Source organism: Aphelocoma coerulescens, chromosome 1 (assembly GCF_041296385.1).
Source record: "Aphelocoma coerulescens isolate FSJ_1873_10779 chromosome 1, UR_Acoe_1.0, whole genome shotgun sequence".
NCBI classification, from domain to species: Eukaryota; Metazoa; Chordata; class Aves; order Passeriformes; family Corvidae; genus Aphelocoma; species Aphelocoma coerulescens.
In genome coordinates this window covers 92,028,469-92,046,104 of record NC_091013.1, presented here as the reverse complement: position 1 = coordinate 92,046,104, position 17,636 = coordinate 92,028,469, and the positions used below count along the sequence as shown (strand labels likewise).

The 17,636-nt window shown below is 49.5% G+C and overlaps 2 protein-coding genes across 5 annotated transcripts; one reads left to right on the top strand and one right to left on the bottom strand.

Annotated features, from left to right (window-relative positions):
* The first annotated feature begins 689 nt into the window (after window positions 1-689).
* Window positions 690-7,804, top strand: LOC138119373 (homeobox protein NANOG-like). Its single transcript, XM_069031146.1, has 4 exons — window positions 690-870; window positions 4,738-5,012; window positions 6,344-6,433; window positions 6,856-7,804. Exons 1-4 carry the CDS (start codon window positions 690-692, stop codon window positions 7,216-7,218), a joined length of 909 nt encoding a protein of 302 aa, XP_068887247.1. The 3' UTR covers window positions 7,219-7,804.
* A 5,378-nt stretch (window positions 7,805-13,182) lies between these two features.
* LOC138119351 (homeobox protein NANOG-like) lies at window positions 13,183-17,326 on the bottom strand. 4 transcript variants are annotated; one of them, XM_069031119.1, is made up of 5 exons: window positions 17,300-17,326; window positions 16,040-16,123; window positions 15,373-15,635; window positions 14,551-14,640; window positions 13,183-14,168 (listed from the first exon to the last, which is right to left on the bottom strand). In XM_069031119.1, the coding sequence occupies exons 2-5, from the start codon at window positions 16,116-16,118 to the stop codon at window positions 13,746-13,748; spliced, it is 855 nt and encodes a 284-aa protein (XP_068887220.1). In that variant the 5' UTR covers window positions 16,119-16,123; window positions 17,300-17,326; the 3' UTR covers window positions 13,183-13,745. The 4 variants fall into 4 exon arrangements, with proteins under 4 accessions (XP_068887220.1, XP_068887237.1, XP_068887229.1 ...); XM_069031136.1 differs by lacking the exon at window positions 17,300-17,326 and adding an exon at window positions 17,258-17,275; XM_069031128.1 differs by lacking the exon at window positions 17,300-17,326 and adding an exon at window positions 17,141-17,238.
* Window positions 17,327-17,636: the final 310 nt, after the last annotated feature.

Below are 17,636 nucleotides of genomic sequence, written 5' to 3'. Positions count from 1 at the left end.
CGAAGGCCTGTATGAAGGAAATTCCTTTACAGTTAAAAAAAAAAAAAAAGGTATGTTCTAGCCCCCAGCTCTAATTCTTACTCATTTCCCCCCTGTTCCATCTCTGACATCTGCAGCTTGAGTGTGGGAAGTGCTGCCAGGTCAGTAGGGGGTGTTTGTGGGTAACTCAGGCCAAGGTGTGGGTTTGGCTGGCACGGTATGGAGCAGCTCAGCGCCAGATTTCCCTCCTGTCCTCTCCCCCTTGGTGGAGACTGGCTGGGATGTGTTCTCCCAAAGCTGTCTTGTACAGGACATCTGTGCTCACGGGATTTTGAGGCAGGACAAGCTCAGCAGAGCCCAAAGAAGCAAGCAGAAGGAGTCGTCCTGGGGCTCTGGATCAGACCCTGCTCAGGTGTGACTGAGGAACCTGCAGAATGGGAAGAATTCAGAGGGGACATATTTCAGCCCTGATGCCGTGTGCGACTTTCCCTCCCCCCTGCTCTGTCCCCACCCCACCGATCAGCCTCTTTAACATGACAAAGAGCCCGGAGGAGCGGGCCGCGGTGAATATTGCGGTCCCAGGCAGGGAATGGCCGGCTATAAAGGCCTGTCTGCGCTTCGGGGCTGCCTCAGCTCGGTGGTGAGACCTGCCCCCAGGTGAGGGTGACATCTGCTGTAAGGTGGGGGACCCGCCCCTTCAGCGGCTCCCCATGTGCGCGCACCTGGCGCTGCCCCCGTACCAGGCGTACCCCGGCGGGGCTGGCATGGGCTACCTGGAGTTCTACTGGAACTCGGCGGGCGAGGCCGGACAAGCCCCCACGGCGGCCGGGCCTGCGGGAGCCGCCGGGGCTAGGCAGTCTCCGGAGGCAGGAGGGAGGAGGCACGCAGCAGGTAAGGCCTTCCAGCTAAATCCTGGAGCTGATCCCCAGGATACCTCTGGTCCCAGGTCAGGCTCAAATGACTTTGAGTGAATTTTTCTCTCTCCCTGCCTTGGTTTCCTAGTGTGTGACCTAGGCAAACTGCGGTTGGTAGGCAAGGAGGAAGGGTGACCTTGGCCAGTCACACCACTTTTCCGTGCGACTTTTCTTGGGTGACTGTGGACCGGTTTCCTAAACCTCACCAGAGCCTGCAAGAGTCGAGGCACTGTCAGGTCTGTGCTCCAGGCCGAAGGGCAGTGTGACTACTTGGTCTTATGGAAGTTCATGGTTCTTGGGGCAGGAATGTCTGAGCATCCTTTTAGTTAAGTGCTGTCATGGGTGCTGTCAAGAGAAACAGATCCTGGAGATACTTCTTGTGGCATCCCTTATTCCCTTACAAACTCCTTGCACTTTTTATGTGCTTATTAAATATGAGCCAAGGCCTGCTCTGAATTACTGGGTGCTGGGAGATCTGCTCTGTTAATTCTAGTGTTGTTACTCACTGGTTCTTTCATTTTGCCATTTTCCTCTATTTCCCTCTCCTCTCTGTGCTCTTGTTGCTTTGCCTTTTCCCTTTTTACCAAAAAGTCCCAGGCCTCACGGCAGTGACATTTTCTATTCCTGCCATTCCTCTCCCACTCCAGTGAGTGGCAATAGAAGAGCTGATAAAAGCAGGCTTTCGCCCAGCCCCACATTGTGGTCAGCAGGGCAACGCTCTAGCAAGGTAAATTGGTGGGAGGAGAGCCAGGTTTTGGGGTGCCACTTTCAAGCTGTCAATTGCTGTAGAAAGCTACAGGCTCAGGCAGAGTGACTATGGCTACTTGGCACGTGGCTACCTGCCATGTAGCTTGGAGAAAGGCTTGGGTTCTCTGCATGCTGCCTGCCCGACAAAGGCAGCAGGCAGATGGACTCCTTTGTGCCCCAGGTGGGCCTGGTATACAGACTTAAACCCCGTCTTCAAACACTCTCCTCTGTACTTCTCTCAGAGAGAGCCCAGTTGTGGAAGTCAAGGGGCTTGTGGGAGTGGGTCTGTCACAGGCTTGCATGTTCTGTCTGTTGCACTGTTTGTGTTTCTTGCTTCCTCTCTCCTTTGCTCTCTTCTCATGGGCGAGGGAGCACTTTTGTCCTGAGCTCGAGCTGCACATGGGGGTTTCATGGGGGTTTGGGATGACAAGTCGAGCAGGAACCTGGGGGAGCTTTAGTTTTACAGGGTCTTGCTGTGGGTTCCCACCTAACAGGAGACTTTCCTGTTTTCCAAGCCCATGTTCCCAGCATACTCATTTTCTGCCTACAAGGTTTTTACTGCACAGACTGCAGGAGCCAAGCATCCTGTGATCCCACACAAAGTTTTAGCTTCCCACGCTGCCAGGTCATGGATGTTCATCTTCCTCAAGGCTGTGCAGTCTAGCCCCATGCACATAACACCACAGGCCTTTGCACCTCTTCTGCTGACAGCCTCTTCCTGCTTGTAGACAGAATCCCTTTGCAGTCCTCATGGCTCTGCTCCCCAGCACTAGAAACCTGCCCCACTACACCCCTAGCTGCTCACCCAGCCCCTGCTCTGGGTTGTGTCCTCTCCTAGGGATAGCAAATGGCCCGGAGCAGGCAAGCCTCGAGTGGCAGGCACCACAGAGACAGGCATGGCTCTGTAAGGAGAGTAACAAGGGGAACACTACCACAGATGTGGCCACCTTTCTGAGGTCCAACAGCGCCCCAAGGCTTTTGAGTGATTGCTTAGTAGGCTCTCAGCTTAGGATAGAAGAGGGAAAGGTTTTGTAGGGTGGGTGGGAAGCCCATTCCTCCAGGGGACATCAGTACTTTGCACTGGATATATGTTCTGGAGGTTGAGGAGGGTGTCTCAGTGCCACAGCGCTCAGGGTGACTGGTAAGGAGGTTGGGAGACATTTGGGCTCAGTAGTCAGAAGGTAGGTCCTGAAATGGCACTGCCCCATTCACTACACTTCCAGTAGTAGGAGAGGGGATGGATCATGCAGGACAGTTTGCAGAGGAGTAGCTGGAGGAGGGAGGGATGGGCAGATTCATCACTGTAGTTTGGGGAAAGAGGAGTGACTAATATCACAGCCCTTCAGTCAGGGTTGGCCTGAGAAGGTCTCAGGCTCTCTCAAACCCCAGTAATCTGGCATCTGACACATTTTCTTATTCCTTCATGCTGAATGATTTTGCATTTTGGCAGCTTTTGGCTTCACTAGTAGCCCAGATTGTTCAGGAAGCTCTTCCTTTAGGTCTTGATCTCAACTTTGTCATCAACAGAGACTCCTTAAGACATGTACCAAGACAAATGAGAAGGGGCTTGAATGCCTTCCTCTGCACTCTTGAATTCTGTCCCCTATGTCCCTGGTACAGAACTACTGGCTCCTTTCACCTGTTTCACACATCCACATTTCCTCTGCCTCTCCTTCTCCATGTGAAATTTCTCTTGTCATACATGAAATCCCTATTTGTGCTTGGTCTTTGCATATTAAGTGCCTTAATTAATTTGAGCTTAATATTTTTAAATTGAATGTTAAAATCAATCCATCAGTCCAGGTACAATAATCAAGCTTTTATGGTCTTCCTGTGTTTACTGTATACCTTTACAAGTGTTTTAAGATGTGTTGGATGTATTTTTATGTTTTACTTGTATCTTGGTTTCAAGGCAGATTTTAAAAAAACCCCAGTTGCAACAAACAGCCCAGCCCCCCATAAGCACATGACCCTTATCTCAACTAATATCACCCCTCTGACCAGGAGGAGCCATTGGTGGACAGAGGTGGTCTGTCAAGGGGAAAACACCAACCGCCTTGAACCAGGGGGGTGGACTGTGGGTGGGCTGTGGGCGGACTGTGGGCGGAGCAAAAGCTATAAAAGTGTAAGAGAAGACACGCCCACTCTCTTTCTCCCTTCCTCTCCAGCTTGCTAAGGCAGTGCTGGAGAAGCCTACCCCTTTCTAGGGGCTTTTTAGAAATAGATTTCTTTTTGACCAGCCTAAACTGCAAGTTTATTTTTTTTCTCTACCTGAGGTTCAGAGCTGTCTTAAGCCTAAAGTTCCTGAATCCCTGCGCTCCTGGGGCATATCTCTCGAGCCATCTGGATCCCAAATTTTTATATTTTGTTAGTTTTTTTGCAATTTTTCAATTTTTTTTGTTTTAATAAATTGTTTTAATTTCTACAAAGAGTTGTCTCATTCCTCACATCTCTCCTTCATTCTTCTCTCACCAAAAGCCCCTCTTAGACAAATAGGTCCCCCCACCTACATGTGTTTCCAGTAGTGGCGCAGTCTGTGGTGGGAGACAAAGGCAAACAGGACTGAGCCAATATCCAATGCCTGATGCTCTCCACCGGCTGCTCTCACTGTGAGCACTGGCTGCTCTGCCCCACCATGCACCCTGGTCAGAGTTTGCTTTGTCTCTATTGAGTGCCTTGGTATTGCTGGGCAGGCAGTTTTGGGGAGCCCAGCCACGAACCCAGAGCTGTGCTTGCAGTCATGGCAAGGCCTTTTTACACCACGCTCAGACTGAAATATTGTTGAGGCGTTCTGGAGGAGGATAGTTCACTGTGAACCAATGTGCACCACTCTTGCACCACTCCCTGCCCTGACTTTTCTGCCTGGTAAAGGGGAGCCACGAGTATCCCAGAGGGGACTGACCTGGGAAGCTGCTCACTCTCAGTTTGCTCGTCTGTGCTCACAGATCCATGAAGAAAGGAGGGTCACACAAACCTTTGCTTCAGGAAAGCTCCTGTCTTGTAGGCAGAGCTCTACAGCAGGCAGGGTGCATGCTTATACCCTTACAGCTAAACATTTTGTCTCTCATACCTTTTCTCATTGTCTTTTTATTTATAGAAGTATCCCCACCTTCATCCAGTTCTGAGAATTTCAGCCAATTCACACCAGATTCAGCCACCAGTCCACATTCGTCATCCTCGTCCCCACAGCCTACAGCTAAGTCTCAGAAGGGCAGAGAATATGGCGTGGAGGGGCTGAGGAAGACCAAGAGCCGTACGGCTTTCTCCAAGGAGCAGCTGCAAACCCTGCACCAGCGCTTCCAGAGCCAGAAGTACCTCAGCCCCCAGCAGATCCGGGAGCTGGCTGTTGCCCTGGGGCTCACCTACAAGCAGGTGAACACAAAGACTTTGACCCACAGTATATTGATCTCACAGTGGCTGAGTGGTCACATAAGGAAGTGACAGGATGGAAAGATGAGCCCCCAGCAGGGACTGAGGCAAAGGTGCCAGCTAACAGTCGCTCCCCTGCTTATTCATGCCCAGAGATCAGAAGTACTTCTGCGGATAGAGGGGTCAGTGGCACCTCATTTGGGCCTCCCGAGTCAGGGGTCAGTTAAGGGGTCTGTTGCCAACACCTGTAGTAGAATTGCAAACCCAGTGATGAATATGTTGTTTGTCACAAGCATTCTCTACCCTGGGCTTGACAGCACTTCACAGATTTTTCCATGCACTGTGAACTTCACAGAAACCCTGGCATGCATCAGTTCTCTGAATCGTGGGGCTGTGGCATGCTGAAAGCTCTTGCTAGTGTCTCCCAGGACTTATCTTGTCCAATATCTACTAATGTTCCACACTCAGCACTGCCTGGCTGCTTGACACCTGCTCCCCACTCCATGTGGGTGCTGCTAGGTTCACACATCACTGCCCTTTGGGGTCTCTGCCGATCTCCAGGTAAGGTTGCATGTAGTGAAATGATGCTGCCTCAAATTATGCCTTCATAAAGCAGGGGAGGCTGGGCAGTGGGGCACAAGGTCTCACAGTTACAAGTCCAAAATCTGCCTGGAATATGGATCTCAGAGCTGGGCATGATGGCCTGAATGCCCTCGGACTAAAAAAGTTATATGTGCATTGTAAGTACCCACGTACAGCACACACTGAACTGGTTCTGTCAGGAACAAGACAGGTGGGACAGTCTGCTCTTTCCCTGAATCCACATCCCTGCAAAGGCTGCTTTCACAGCCCAGACACAGCCCGGGGGGAAATGGCCCTGGAATTCGCCCCAGCAAAGGAGCTTTGAATTTGGGAACTGCTGGGTACAAGGAGCAAGTCTGTCCCTTCTCTCTTCACAAGTATGCAGAAACAGTGTCTTAGAAGTTTGCCTGTAGTGCAGGGGGCTTGTAGAGGTGTCAGTGGATCTGATTTAGACCAGTCATTCACCTCCATGATTGGAACGAGTCGATTTTTCACAACTATCACCGTCTCTTGACACAGATCCACCCCCTCCCCCATCACACAGTTGCACTAGCCACCTGCTGAGGCTGCTAGACAGCTCTCTCCCCGTGGCAACAACCCCCAGGAGTTCTTAAAGGCTTTTATCTGCTGCTACCCATGTATCTCTGCCATCTGGTCACTCTCCCTCTGGTTCCTCCTGCTTGTGAATTTGGTAACATTTGTTCTTCCTTCGCCTTTGCTGACATTTTCTCTGCTCTCCCTTCCCCACCCAGGTGAAGACTTGGTTCCAGAACCGGAGGATGAAGCTGAAGAGGTGCCAGAAGCACAGCCTGTGGAGTGAACGGGCTCAGTGCCTCACGCAAGTAAGAACATAGCACATGGCTCATCATGGCTCTTCTGTCTGGGCAGATCAGTCCTGTATTTCCTCCATGGGGGCAACTTAAGCATAAAAGTGTCAGTGTACCCGGCCTCCTGGTTTGCTCAGCACAGAGGCACAGACTTGGCATGACTCTCTGTGTACTGCAGGTAGCCCGGCAGTGGGCTGGGTATGCCACAGAAATGTTTCCAGGGAAAAGCTCTTTCCCTCCTATGTATATGTAAATATATATGATTGTGTATCCACCCCTGAGCTATGGGAATGGACACAGTTCTTCTTGCCCTTCATGCCACTGCTGCTGGTCAGAAGACAATATGAAATGTGAAGGGCCAGAGGCCTGGTACATGTCAGGCCTGTGGACACCCGTGGAGAAGCTATGTGTTCTGACTCACTGCCTTTCCCTTTCAGAGTGGCTTCCAGACCAGTACCTACCTGGACGTGCACCCCAAATTCCACCAGGGCTACCCCATCACTGCAGCTGGCAACATCCAAACCATGCCTGCCCCCCGTCAGCACTATGGAGCAGGGCAGAACGCTTACACGATTGTGACCAGCGAGGATGGAGGAGTCTTTGGCAAAGGCGGGGGGACCTGCAGTGTCCAGCAGACAGTGGGCTTCATTGCCCAGCACAAAGTAGACTTTTACCACAGCTGTCCTGGCAGTGTGGAATATCCAGGCTCAAAGACAGGTGATGGCTGTAATTTTCACCACTCAGCCACAATGGGGGCTCCTTTCCCAACCACTGCCAGCCATCATCTTTATCACTCCTAAGCACTGTGGGGTACTTGGGCAAATCTTGTTCTCATTTCTCCCTTTGTTATTCGTGTGCAGTCCACCTCAGGGACACCTTGTAGCTAGAACCTGTTTTGGCATCCAAATATGTGTCTGCAGACACACAGCCGTGCAGATACCCCTTTGCCCCAGTAAGCACACACAGCCCTTCCTTTCTGTGCCCGTACATGTGCACACACATACACTCCTTCCTTGATTGGCAAAGGCAAACAAGCTCCCTTATAGCAAAACCCAAGATCTGGCTACCCAGCTTGTGCCCTCAATCTTCTTAATGATGGATCTTGCAACTTGTCTTAGAGGAAGCCCAGATTCCTTTGGGGATCTCATTTCTATGTATCACTGTACAGTTTGTGTGTACATAACACATGAAGCCAGGGGCTGTACTGAGAGGTGCTGCTCATGTACCTTTAACTGAAGTTGGAGAAGTTATTGCCATGTGCCAGTTATCCATCTGAAGTGTAGACCATCAGTTCTGTATGTCAGCCATGAGGTGAAGGGATGAAGTGTTTAATGAAGGGAGATGTGACAAGCAGCTTGCAGAAAGGCTGGTAAGATGATCTTTTAAGCCCTCCCTTCTAGTCTGTATCTTGCTGTGCCTCTCCTTGAGAAAACCTAATAGTGCATTCAATTTGGCAAATAAAAAAAAAGTATTTTTAAAGATGCAGTATGTATTTTTCTGTATCTCTTTTTTTCCCACTGCAATAGAGCATTGCAATATAAAAGCCAGATGGAACATAAATAGCTACAGCAACCATATGCCATTGTTATTTGATGCTGAAACTATAAACAGAGATTTTTCTGTTGTAAGTGGATCAGCTTCATAACTCTTGGCAATGCCAGGTATCTCAAGTCAAAGAAACAGGTGAGTAACTATCACCCACCTTAAGAATTTTCCTGATCCAGCAATATTGAATATGGGGACTTTCATGGAGGTACTATAATTTCTAAACTTAAAACTATATAAGTGTCTAAGCACCTAAAACCAGGTATGTGTAACAAATTAATAATAGGCCTCCAGTTCCCAGAGTCACAGGTTTTCTATCACTCTTTTTCTGTCACTCTTGGATGATGACAATGAATTTCTCTTAATGCAATGAAGTAGCTTCCATGGTTAAAAAAAATGAGCATAAAATGAAGGCAGCGATATCTGTGGCTGGAGTAATAAGAGGCATGGTCTTCTATTGGCAAAGCTGATTTATGTCTCTGTGCCTCACAGCTGTTTATTCCCACTCCCTCATGCAGACACTCTTTGACCCTACTGTAAACTGCATGGTGTGCTGACTTTGGTTGTTTTCGTTAATCTTCACAGTATCTAGGATGGGGCTGTGTTTTGGTTTTGGGCTGAGAAGGGGATTGATAATACAGAGATGTTTTCATTGTTGCTGAGCAGGGCTTGCACAGTGTCAAGGCCTTTTCCACTTATTATCTCCCTGACAGCGAGAAGGCTGGGGGTGCACAAGGAGTTAGGAGGAGACACAGCTGGGACAGCTGATCCCGACTGACCAAATGGATATTCCATCCCATATGACATTGGGCTCAGTGTAGAAAGCTGGGGGAAGGAAGAGGGAGACATCCAGAGTGATGGCGTTTTTCTTTTCAGGTAACCATTACATGAGATGGGGCCCTGTTGTCCTGGAGGTGGCCTGCCCATGGGAAGGGGTGAATTAATTCCTTGTTTTGCTTGTTTTGTGTGTGAGGCTTTTGCTTTACCTATTAAACTGTTTTTATCTCAACCCACGAGTTTTCTCACTTTTATGATTCTCTCTCCCATCCCAGTGGTGGGGAGTGATCAAGTGAGTGGCTGCATGGTGCTTATTTGCTGCCTGGCATTGAACCTCAAGATATGGCCAGTATGATTTGGGGCAAGATAAGGCCTTTTGGATGGTGAGTCATATAACCTTGGCACAGCTCCCACCCCTTCCCCCTACAACCAGCAAGTGGCTTACATTGGGGAAGACTGTTATTGGAACAATTAGAGGCGTGGGAACAATTAAGCCAACTGAAAAGGGGCTGGTTAACATCGGAGGGTGGACTACAAAAGCAGCACTTATCAGGACTCTCACACCATTATGAGGATATTTTTCAGTTCTTCTCGAGCCAATAGTGGTGTTTACTTACCTGAATATCATCTAAAGCTTTTCCCTGCCAACCCATCAAAAGGCTGCTGTGGGTGAAAAAAAGTTGAGCTTGCGACTGGTTCTCACTAATAATTCTCTGGAAAAGGAGTCATGTGTCATGCCCTGCTCCTTCAGAGCTGCTTTAGGACAAGGCAGGATTTTGCTGCAGAGGCTCTGGGACTGGCTTGCAGAAAGCTGCTCTCTGTAAGAGCATCAGTTGTGATCTCCCTGTTATTGACCTTCAGTAAAGTAGTGCTAACAAACACTACCAAATCTTGCAGTTTCCTCAGAGACACAAAATTTTTCAGAGGTCATCATTCAAAGACAGACCTTATTGCCACAGGTGGTTATGGAGAGTCCAAAAGCCCGCAGCAATTCCAACAGGCAAATAAGCAGCGTCCAGGAAGGGAGGTCATTGATATCTGCTGCATCAGGAGCTGCATTCCCAATGTCCTGTGTAAAAACAGCAGGAATGCAGCTTCTGTTAGAGGGAGTCCCTCAGCCCCAGCCAGCCAGAGGGATGCTGGGGGATTGGATTATTTTCTGATCATGGGGCTCACTCAAAGCAGAAGTCCCAATGTTGTCATTTGAAAAAGATTCAATAGTTTGGACACTGCCCAGCTGCTAGAGAGCAGATGGACCTTGGTCAAATATAAGAATTTAATTCTAGCCTGGTTCTGAAAGAGATTTACAGATAGGACCCGAGGGTGCTCCTCAAAATTTTGGATAGCATGAAGATAAAATGGCCCTCACAACTAGGAAAAAACTTGGCGCTGAGGTTTCTCGGGGGGTTTTTTGGTTTTTGGGTTGGTTTTTTTTTTTGGTGGGTTCAGTTTCGGTTTTGGTTTTTTTTTTTTTAATGTCTAAGTGTCATGATTTGGAGTCCTTCGTGCCTCATGACTATTCAGTATCAGCCAATATGCTGCTGCCCTCTGAGGACAGGCCCGGCAAGAGACGTGTGGCAACGCTTGACTGAAAATTTCCGAAACCCTGTTAGCTCAGCCTTCGGTCATGCGCTGTAGTTAGATAACTAAATATGTTTACACATGCCTGTAGGGAAGAGCCTATTAGAGCAAAGATCACGACTTTTATCTGCACTGGAGAGACAACTGGGGCTGTGAGCCCTTGCTCATGGGTCACTCAGAAGAAACACATAGCTTGTAAAACATTGCTGCAGGCCACATTGACGCTGAGAGCAAGGTCGCTTGCACCACACTACCTGCTTGGTATTTTGCCTGTGGGACAGCTGGAACCCAGTGAACTACAGAATAAAACCTTTGTCTACGTAATCTGTACTAGATCAAATTTCTTCTGTTTAGGTGGGATTCTCTGCATCACTGGAACTACAGCGGCAGCTTTGGTAATGGAGTTGTCATTGACAGCTGGAGTTTTGTCACTGCAGAAATACTGTGAATGTGCAGTCCCACAAGCTGTAATGCATATGAGGAGCTCCAAATCATCTTACAGCTTGATCCTAAAAAGAGTTGCTGGCACAGCAAATCATGTTTGCAGTGTGCAGAAATCACTGTTACACAGCACAATCTCGAGAAGCAGCAGTCCTAACAGAGGTGTAATGTATCCTAGGAGAAAGCTTTTGCTGGCATGCACCTACTTCCTCTGAGGAACTGACACAAACTCTTCTGCAAGTATGAGGCTGGAGGCACCTGCATCTCCACCAGTTTTGGTAGTAGTGCCCAAGTACCTGTGCAGTTGTTTCACACGGTGTTGTAATTCAGGCATGTGAAGACAACAGAAGAGAGCACCAGCTCTGTGGAAAGGCAGACTCCTGCTTAAGTCCACAATCTCTAGAAACACTTTATGAACTACTAGGAGTCCTTTCTACCTTCCAAAACTCCAACAACAGCTGCTCCACATGTTCCCTCCAGCTACATGTGCTTGCCAAACCTGCACCAACCCAGGCTGAGCAACCAGGGGAATAACACAGCCATGAGGGAACATTCAATTTCCACAGAGCGCTCCCGTAGTACATGGAGTAACACAAACCACAACGCGCAATCATTCTCAGCCCCAGGGCTGTTTTAGCAACAATATCTGTTTCTGCAGGACATCTGTCAGCAGAGTTCTGGCTATCTCCTTAGCCTTGCAGCAGACACATGGAAAAAAACATACCAAGCAACACAGCTAAACTGCAGCAGGCATCCTCTGCAATTATTCTGCAAAGATCTGTATACCTTACTTCTTTAGAACTAAAGATTGCATCTTAAAAGAACCACAAAAACATAAGCTGATAATTTTAAAGCTGAAAGACAAGGCATAGTGTCAGGAAAATTAATCGACAAACACCACAGGTTTATGTCCAAAAAGGAGACAGAGGAGTACTGTAACTTTATTCAAATAAAGGAAGAGGTCATGGGCATTTCCCATAGGTCTCTCAAGTTGTTAGGAGGACACAGCCTCCTTTTCACCTTAATTTCCCGACTGCATTTGCATCTCTCTTTCACCATTGGCTGAGGGACCTGAGAGGTTCAAACTTCCTGAATCGCTTAATACAAACCCCCTTTCTAATGTAAAACCCCCCTCTATTCTTTTCTGTGTCTGCTCTTTTTCTCTAAATCCATGGATTAGCACGGAGTAAGTCTGTGTCAATTTAGTGGAATTCCTATGGAATTTATGGTTCCTCCCATTGCTTCTTTCACCTCTCAATATCTGGGTTTATCTACCAGTAGGACCACAGTTTGTTTGTGAAGACACCGCCTTCTCATTCCTTTCAATAGGATGTATGGTTCAGTTTTATTTTTTCAAGGCAAGTGTTGAAATTAATACTATTGGCCACAGAATTACCCAGAATTCATACACACTGATATTGGGATATGAATCTCCCACCCAGATGAGAAAGGATCTCCATTCTATAATGCAGAAAACCACATGAACCTGACATTCCCCCTCTTCTGGACCAGATTTACCTTTTTGTGCTGTTTTGAGGTTGGCAGCCCACACGTATGAGTGACTAATTCTTTTGTCCTCCTCTACACAGGCTCATGCCTCCGCTCTTCTCTCCTTCCTGTAGCTATTGTACCTTTCCTCAGGAGCAGAGGATTGCAGCATTGCAAAAGGAAAGAGGGGATATGCTTTTGCATCCACACAGGCAGGTTCTGTTCAGCAAAGGACCTGTAGCAGTTTGAGCCCGAGCAGTCAGCTGCCAGTTTAGCTAATTGTGCTCGGTGGGAGTAGGCGCTGAATTGCCCCTTTCAGACAGATGAAGGGCTTCAGTGGTGTAGTGTAAGTTCAAAGAACCTGGGATTAAACACAAACACAACTTCTGCTAGTTTAGAGGATGAGTCAATAGCAACTTGGTTCTGGTTTTGTTTCCAAGCTGGAGGCAGGAGATTCTGTTACTTACTCGCAGACTTCTGTTGCCATTTGAGGTCAGCACACGAACCTCAAGAAAACTGCAGATTTAATTAGGAGGGATTCCTGGCCTCCAGTTGTGACCTTCTGGAGCAGCAGCAGGAGGCCACACCATCTCTAGGACACTTTCTTTTGCTCCATCCCCCTTCTTCAATAATTTTTTTGAAGCATTGCTGTTCAAGGGCTAATACAAGCATGTTACAGGGCTGCACATCCCTTCAAGCAAGCAGCTTGTTCAGTTGCCTAGCCCTGGAGCCTCCCCCTGCCCTCGCCCTCCTTGCACTTGGCAACACACCTGCATACTAAGAGCAGGCTGATAGCCTGATCCCACCCGTGGGAGAAACACAGTAGGGTTAGTTATTTCCTCCCTTTCCTCAGTACTGCAGGTCTAACCTGTGTAGAGTAACCACTCTCGCACCAGGCTGTTTCAAGGCAAGCTGGTGACATCATTACAACATTAAAATAAAGTAATTTATTTCAATTCAAACAACTTTGTAAGAACATTTAACGTTAAGAACACTGAACATTAAGCAGAAATAGTAATAACAGACAGGATGCACATAACATAAAACATGCCGGGTAACACTGCAAAAAACCACACTTTATGAAAAATTATTCTGCAACAACAAATATTCACCTCCCTTGCAGTGGAAGCTCTGCTGCAAGACGCACAGGGCAAGGATCAGAGATCACCTGCTTGAGAGGCAGCAAAGAAGGTGAGACTTTAACAACAAACAGACTAACAACCTCTGCTGTTCACAGCTGTGACATTGCACACTGGCCTCAATAAATGAGGTTCCATCTCATCAATACCCAAAGCATCTCTGCCAAGGGTTAGCTACGAACAGACAAGCACACTTAAACAGAAAACTAGCCCCAGGCAGCAGGGTGCTGAGCCCCTCCCATAGTTAAAACAGGAGTAGTGGAGGAGGGGCAAGAAAAACGAATAGAATCTGTATCCCTGAGTCAAGAGCCTGGAAATCCCATGGGTGAACACAAAAGATGGGAGAAAAAAAATACTCAGACCTGAGACTCATACCAACTCTGGGTCCCCATGGGATGCCAAGGTACCTGGCATTGATTCTGTATAGGAGAGCTCGAAAATGGTGTGACAGTGTCAGAGGTGTTCTGGAAGTTGAAGGCATCTTCTACCTCCACGCTGACATAATCTATGTTGTCAAAGCAGCTGTGATAGAAGTTCATTTGCTGGCTTAATAAACCCATGGTTTGCTGGGTATTGCAGCCTGTCCCACCTTTTCCAAAGGGCCCCTCATCCTCCACAGACACGAGTGAGTACAGGTTCTGCCCATTCCCATAAGTCTGTCCGCTGCTGTAAGCCTGGTGCGCGTTGGGCACAGCCTGAAGGTTTCTGCCGGCGCCAACAGGGAAGACCTGGTGGAACGTGGGGGCTATATCCAGGTATGCAGCCTGATGAACCCCACTCTAGGAGACAGAGAAAGTCGGTCAGTAGTGCAGAACCACAACAACGGCCCATTTTTTTGGATGGATCCTCCTTTCTCCCCCAGCTCCTCCTCCAGGCTGAACAATAGCGCCTTTTTCATGCCCATTGTCCTCCCAATAGACCAGTAATAGCAGAGATGACCGGCTCTTCTCTTAGTAATCTCCAGCTCTGCGTGTCTAGGAATGCCACGCTGGGGGGAAGCCAGTTTAAAAGACATGCCACTGTAAGCTCTGTTAGGAGAAATACAACTGGCTTGGTAATACTGAGTTCTGTGTATTGTTTGAATTAGCAGGTTGGACATGATACACTTCTCCCTGCAGATTGGAGGAGCCGTGACTGGTGGTGGTGGGGAAGTTTACTCACCTGTGGTAGATACATCCCTTTTTCCACCCACTGGCTCTCCTTTTGGCAACGCTTAAATTTCATCCGTTGATTCTGAAACCATGTTTTCACCTAAAAGTGATGTGGAAAGGACATAAGAAATAAGAAATTGACTTTCAGAGCTTACTACACGTCCTCCTTTCTGCTACAATCCAGTTTCTGCTTGACTACTAGTATGGTAAATAATTTCAGCAGCTAACAACGTGCAGCAGATGCAGGTAGCTGTGAAATCACAGAGCTGAGACATGAAAACTAATATTGCTACTCTTCCGATCCCCACGGGATCTTCTTTCCCGACTTCAAAAACCCTACCTAGAACACTGGCCAAGGCAACTGCAGCAGTCAGCTTGAACAGCACCATCTCACTGCTGTGCCAAGATCAGGGCTCAGGACCCCAGGAGTGAGTCGTTCTTTTAGTCAGACACAAGCAGCTGGTGGAGCAGGGACCCTCTCTCTAGGGAGAGGCCAAGGTACCACTCCGACTAGGAAAGGCCACTTGCATTGCAGTGCAAGTATCTTTCACACTCAGAGACAACACATGTCCATACAGAGCAGTTACTGGACTCTGCATAGCCCTGCTTTGCTGCTCTCTGCAGGCCCTTTGAAACACCTGCACGGAGTGGGTGGATAGTGCTGGAACCAAACATAAGAAGACTGAGTCATATTTTCACACCCTCTGCTGTCTCACACACGCAGCAGCACGGACAAGATAATGAAAGAAACTTATCTCTGAAAAACTTATCTCTGAAAACAGAAAATCACAAAAAGAGACCCCAACTTTGCTGCTCAGAGCAAGATGTTCACCTGTTTGTAGGTGAGCTCAAGGGCAGCAGCCAGCTCCCGGATCTGCTGGGGGCTAAGGTACTTCTGGCTCTGGAAGCGCTGGTGTAGGGCTTTCAGCTGGTCCTGCGAGAAGGCTGTGCGGCTCTTGCCAGCCTTCACCACACCCTTGCCTTGCGCCTTGACCTTCTGCAAAGAGGAGTGGGGAGACGGGCTGCCTGCTGCGGTGGGGCTAGTGGCAGAGTCAGGGGTGTAGTACTGGGTGAGCGTCCCAGAGCTGGAGGAAGCTGGGGAGAGAGGAGAAAATAGAACTGATGTGAGCAAAATAAGGCAGGGAAGACTGAAAAACCTCTAAAGTCCAGTTACTCCGGAGAATTAAAGATTGTTGGTGCCCTGGGGACTCGCAGGGGCTCCGTAGCCGTGGGCAGCGCAGGGAGATGGCCACAGGCCGCCTCGCGGCTGCGGAACCGAGGCGCCTCGCTGGTCGCCCCTTTGGCCCGTCCCGTCTGGGCAGAGTGGCCCCGCCGCGCCCGGCTCCCACCGCCCCTCCCCGCGGGGCCGCGACCACTGCAGCCTCGCCGGGACCGGGGCCGCCCGCAACACCGGCATCGCCTCCCGGCCCCGGGGCAGGAGGCACACGGGCGCTCCCAGCCCAGGGTAGCCCGATTGCTCGGCCGGGCCGGCCGCGTACCTGAGGGACTGGGCGTCTTGGCCGCGGGCAAGGGGGGGGCGTCCGGCGCCGGAGCCTCCTCGGAGGGCACGCTGTCCATGCTGCCTGCGGAGAACCAGTAGTAGTCTCCGTACCTGGCCGCGCCGGGGTAGGGCACGTAGGACGGCGGCGTGGCCAGGTGGGCGCTCATGGCCGGGCCGGGCCCTCCAGCCCCGAGCATGAGGCGATGTGGCGGTCGAGGCTGCAGGCAGCCCACGAGCAGGCACCCCATTGAGGGGAGGATGCTTTAAGTCCTCCCCAGGGCCCTCCTGGCCTTGGCTGGAAGGTATTGTCATGGCCATTGTCATGTTAAAAGTTGGTTGATTGGGGGGAGGGACTTCGAGGGTGTTCAGGGACTGGGGGAGGGCTGGGACACCGGGCTACTCTTACCAACTTGGCTCCCAGGTGCCACGGTGGGGATCAGTACATCCCTCCCTGCTGGGGCGTGGGAGGGAGATGCTTGCTGGCCCCTCGGGGCAGCAGGCATGAGCAGAGTCGCCTGGTGAGTTGGACAGACCTTGGCAGACATCCCCCACCCCCACATTTCACACTCTTCCTTCTCACAGGTCCCCACCCAAACAGAAAGAATGGACCCGGAGCCCGCCGCGGGGCATGCGGAGACTTTGTGCGTCTGCATTGCAGATCGCAACCATCATTGCAAACAGATAAGCCCTCCACGTCCCCGCACGTGAATCCGGACGGGGGCAGGGGGGGATGGCCCTACAGAGCCGTGTCTGTATGGCGGGGAGGAGGGCTTAAAGAAAGCTAGGCTGCTTCTCCCAGCGGCTCGCCCAAGGCTGAGTCAGGTAGTCCTGCTCTACATATTTTCCAAGCTTCTTTCCCCCGCCATTTAAGACTTTTTAAAAAGTGGTATCTTAAAACATAAATTAAAAAAAAAAAAATTGCTACACAGCAGGGAGAAATGGAAGTCACTGGGTCAGATCCAAAAGGAGACAAGAGCACTACAGCTGTAAAAGAGCTTTACAGATCTTAAGGATTTGAAGTTAGGGCCTACAGCCTTCTTGGGGAGAATGAACTGTTTCCCTTTCCACCCTGCCCCCCCCTGCAGCTATTACTGCTTACTTTAAGGAAATTAAAAACTTATCAGGAGGATCGCACAGCCCGGGAGTTACAAAACCTGGAAAACCACTTGGAAGAAGTACAAATGAGGGTATGTAACGCATCAAGCAAATTCCCCACCTCCACCAGTGCAAGGAACCAGGCAGGGGAGTCGCTACTAACCTGTTACACTGTTAAAAGCCTTTAGGACCTGACAGGGAAAGGCCGCCCTTGATTTCAATTTATCTCAGCCTCGCATCTTAACTCATAATGAGAAATGAGCCCCAGCTGGTGCCCTGAGCCAGCAAGGAAGGGTTCTTGCCGGGCCTACTTTTGAACACCTCCTAATTAATGAAGATTTAGTTTCTCAGAATCCGGACAAGATCCAGTCGGGGAGACTATTAGGAATGTGGGAGGAAGTTATTATAATCGGGCGAAAGGGATGAAATGCCGAGCTAGAGCCAGTGCCTGCTTCTGGCCCCAAAGCAAGCAGAGCCAGCCGGGCTGTAGGTTTTGGGCA

Coding starts and splice junctions, on each gene's coding strand:
- LOC138119351 (XM_069031110.1), bottom strand. CDS start 16,289: ATGGGGTGCCTGCTCGTGGGCTGCCTGCAGCCTCGACCGCCACATCGC. Junction 14,641..15,372: donor TTGAGCTCACCTACAAACAG/GTGAACATCTTG, acceptor CATCACTTTTAG/GTGAAAACATGGTTTCAGAA. Junction 14,169..14,550: donor AAGGGATGTATCTACCACAG/GTGAGTAAACTT, acceptor TCTGTCTCCTAG/AGTGGGGTTCATCAGGCTGC.
- LOC138119373 (XM_069031146.1), top strand. CDS start 690: ATGTGCGCGCACCTGGCGCTGCCCCCGTACCAGGCGTACCCCGGCGGG. Junction 5,013..6,343: donor TGGGGCTCACCTACAAGCAG/GTGAACACAAAG, acceptor TTCCCCACCCAG/GTGAAGACTTGGTTCCAGAA. Junction 6,434..6,855: donor GGGCTCAGTGCCTCACGCAA/GTAAGAACATAG, acceptor TTTCCCTTTCAG/AGTGGCTTCCAGACCAGTAC.